Source organism: Achroia grisella, unplaced genomic scaffold (assembly GCF_030625045.1).
Source record: "Achroia grisella isolate CSIRO2021 unplaced genomic scaffold, CSIRO_AGI_Agris_v1 utg157, whole genome shotgun sequence".
NCBI lineage: Eukaryota > Metazoa > Arthropoda > Insecta > Lepidoptera > Pyralidae > Achroia > Achroia grisella.
The window spans coordinates 1,604,219-1,606,934 of record NW_026712653.1 but is presented as its reverse complement, the minus strand read 5'-3'; the positions used below and the strand labels follow the sequence as shown (position 1 = coordinate 1,606,934).

Sequence of the window (2,716 nt, the reverse complement as noted above, 5' to 3'; positions counted from 1 at the left end):
TTCTTTCTATATCTACATCGAATTAAATTATTTATAATTTAATTAAATTGGAAAATTCGATAATTTCTTATCTGTATCTAATTTTATCAAAAAGGTTTCAGGCGACGCGACCATACCTGTTGTTTCAGGTGTCATCCATAGAGGGTAAAGGTTTACCATGAGAAAGGTGGTATTCTTGTTTACCATTGTTGTATAAAAAAAGCCTTCAAAAAGCCTTCAAAAAATTCAAACATTCAAAAGTTCTTCCAATTCGACGATGATGATTTTTGAACATTCTATATTATTTGCTGTCAAATACGAATGAGAATGGCATTGGAATAAAAATATCAATTATCTATGTATTTCCCAATTCTACCCACACTTTCAATTATAGGATTTACCATATTAAGGCATAGTTATCTACTATGACTTTACATAACTAATATATGTCTTAACAAACCATTAAGAGAGATCTGTCTCAATTTACAAAGAGTAATTTTCTATAATTATTGCACCGATAAAGAATCAAACGCGGAACCTAATTTACGCAAACAACCAAACCACTAGGTCAAAATACATAAATTCGTAACATTTTTAATATAACAATTAAATAAAATATCAAACCGTAAAATATTATGCAACCGAAAAAACGTAATTACTTAGCTGTTATTTAATTTACATAAATTATATTTCCAATAATCAATGCGATTACAATAATGAATTGTATAATTAATATGTAAGTTACACTGCAATTATAGCATTATACCACGGACCTTTTGCCCGAAATTAAAAAAAAAATGGTCATTTGTAACCCGTATTCGTCCTCGCCGAATCAGATGGTCCAAAGTAAAAGTAGAAGGCAGAATCCCCCCTATAAAAGGCCAGTGGCCATTCGGTACAGCATCACACAACCTCTGACTATCGTGCAGAAACAACCAATATGGCAAAGTGGACCATAGTAAGTTTCCCCAAAATTGGAGTGCAGTGTAGTGAAGTGTTAGACCGTGATATGTAGTTCGTGCGTTATGTGATACAGTGATATCCCGTTACGGATCACAACTGAAAATCTATCTTATTATTATGGGAATTAGAGTGATTATTCACTAACCATATGAGTTCTTAATATTAAAATTAAAGTTCGAAGAAAAATTAATTCTAAATTTAAATTAAAATAAAAATTTTCAAATTTAAATATTAGTTCTTAGTTTTTTAATTGGGCTTGTGTCAGATTAAACCAATTAGAACGTTACACAATATTTTGGACTTTATTACACGCAAATTGAAACACTTTTGTAATATGTAGACTATTATAATATGAAACAATGTTTTTAATACATGCTCTGTTTCCTCTGTTAATAAGAAATTTGAATTTATATGAATAGAATGGTGTAATTATAGTATTTTTGTTTGTTTCTAGGTTGCTCTGGCGCTCGTTGGCTGCGCAGTAGCCGAGCCACCAGTAGGATATAGCTATTCGGCTCCATCATCCCTAATCCTAGTCGGAGGTCACAGCGGCGGAGGCTACAGCAGCGGAGGCCACAGCAGCGGGGGATTAAGCAGCGGAGGTCACTACAGTCCCGTCCCAGTGGGACACCAGACCTCAGAGGGCTACCACATCGACCCCCATCTATTAGGCAAAATCAAGCACATTATCCTGAAGGATGAGATCCAAAACCAGGCTTACCAATCCTCATCATCTGGACATGGACACGGCATCTCGTCTCACTATGGTGCTCCAGCGCCAGTATACGGTGTCCCACACGACAGAATCGTAGGCATCGAACTTGATCACATCCAGCAAGGCATCCAAGTTGCCCAGTACCACCAGGCTGATGAGGGATACGCCGGCGGTTATGCTGGTGGATACTCAAGCGGCGGATACTCAAGCGGCGGATACTCCAGCGGCGGATACTCGGGTGGACACGGTTCCATCTCCTACTCCGCACCTTCCGTCACTTACACGACAATCGGAGTCCCATCAGGATCATACGGAGTGCCCTCACCGTCATCCTCATACGGCGCCCCGCATCATTAATCGGCCATCGAGCCGTAGTCACCTCATCTCATTAACTGTTATGAAACTCATGTGATCGCATCCTAGGTTAATGTATTATATTTGTTGTCTAATTTAAGTTTCTGTAAATAAACCTCCTTTTGTACAACGACTACTTAATTTCTTGTTCCGTCAGACGTCAGTCGGTTTAATGGGTGAAATTGTCGGATGCGGGTAATTGCATCACTTTCACATGTAAACTTGTCCAGTAATAAATGTTTTGGCAATGGAACAATTGTACCGCCTTACGAGGCACTCGAAAAACGCATTACCGTTTCTGAGAACGCAGCCGAACTGCCGAATCTTGATAATAGGGCATTGTGGAAAAGTACTCGATATTGAACGAAATCGAAAGTATATCAAGAACGAGCCACTTTATGATCGATGTATCAATAAGTGCAGTGAACGTAATGTCAATGACGTAATTATGAACCAAAGTCCGTGGCTTTCCTTAAGCTTCTAGAATTAGTTGTCGCTTTGTCTTCGCAGTGGTCACTTTTACTTTTACACTTATCCGGTAGCTCACACGGCATAGACAAACGAGACGGGTTTTGAGTGGCTCCAACTAGACACTGGTTTTTGGAGTACCAACCGGCTCTAATTCGTCCAAATAAGCGAAAATGTTGCTTCAAGCGACATCAAGGAATCTTGTACTTCGATTAACATGGATGATTTCATAATCTT

General features: G+C 38.4%; 1 protein-coding gene across 1 annotated transcript; it reads left to right on the top strand.

The window, feature by feature from the left end:
• The first annotated feature begins 898 nt into the window (after positions 1-898).
• On the top strand, positions 899-2,122 carry LOC131841040 (prisilkin-39-like). The gene is made up of 2 exons (XM_059189273.1): positions 899-937; positions 1,397-2,122. The coding sequence occupies exons 1-2, from the start codon at positions 920-922 to the stop codon at positions 2,012-2,014; spliced, it is 636 nt and encodes a 211-aa protein (XP_059045256.1). The 5' UTR covers positions 899-919; the 3' UTR covers positions 2,015-2,122.
• Positions 2,123-2,716: the final 594 nt, after the last annotated feature.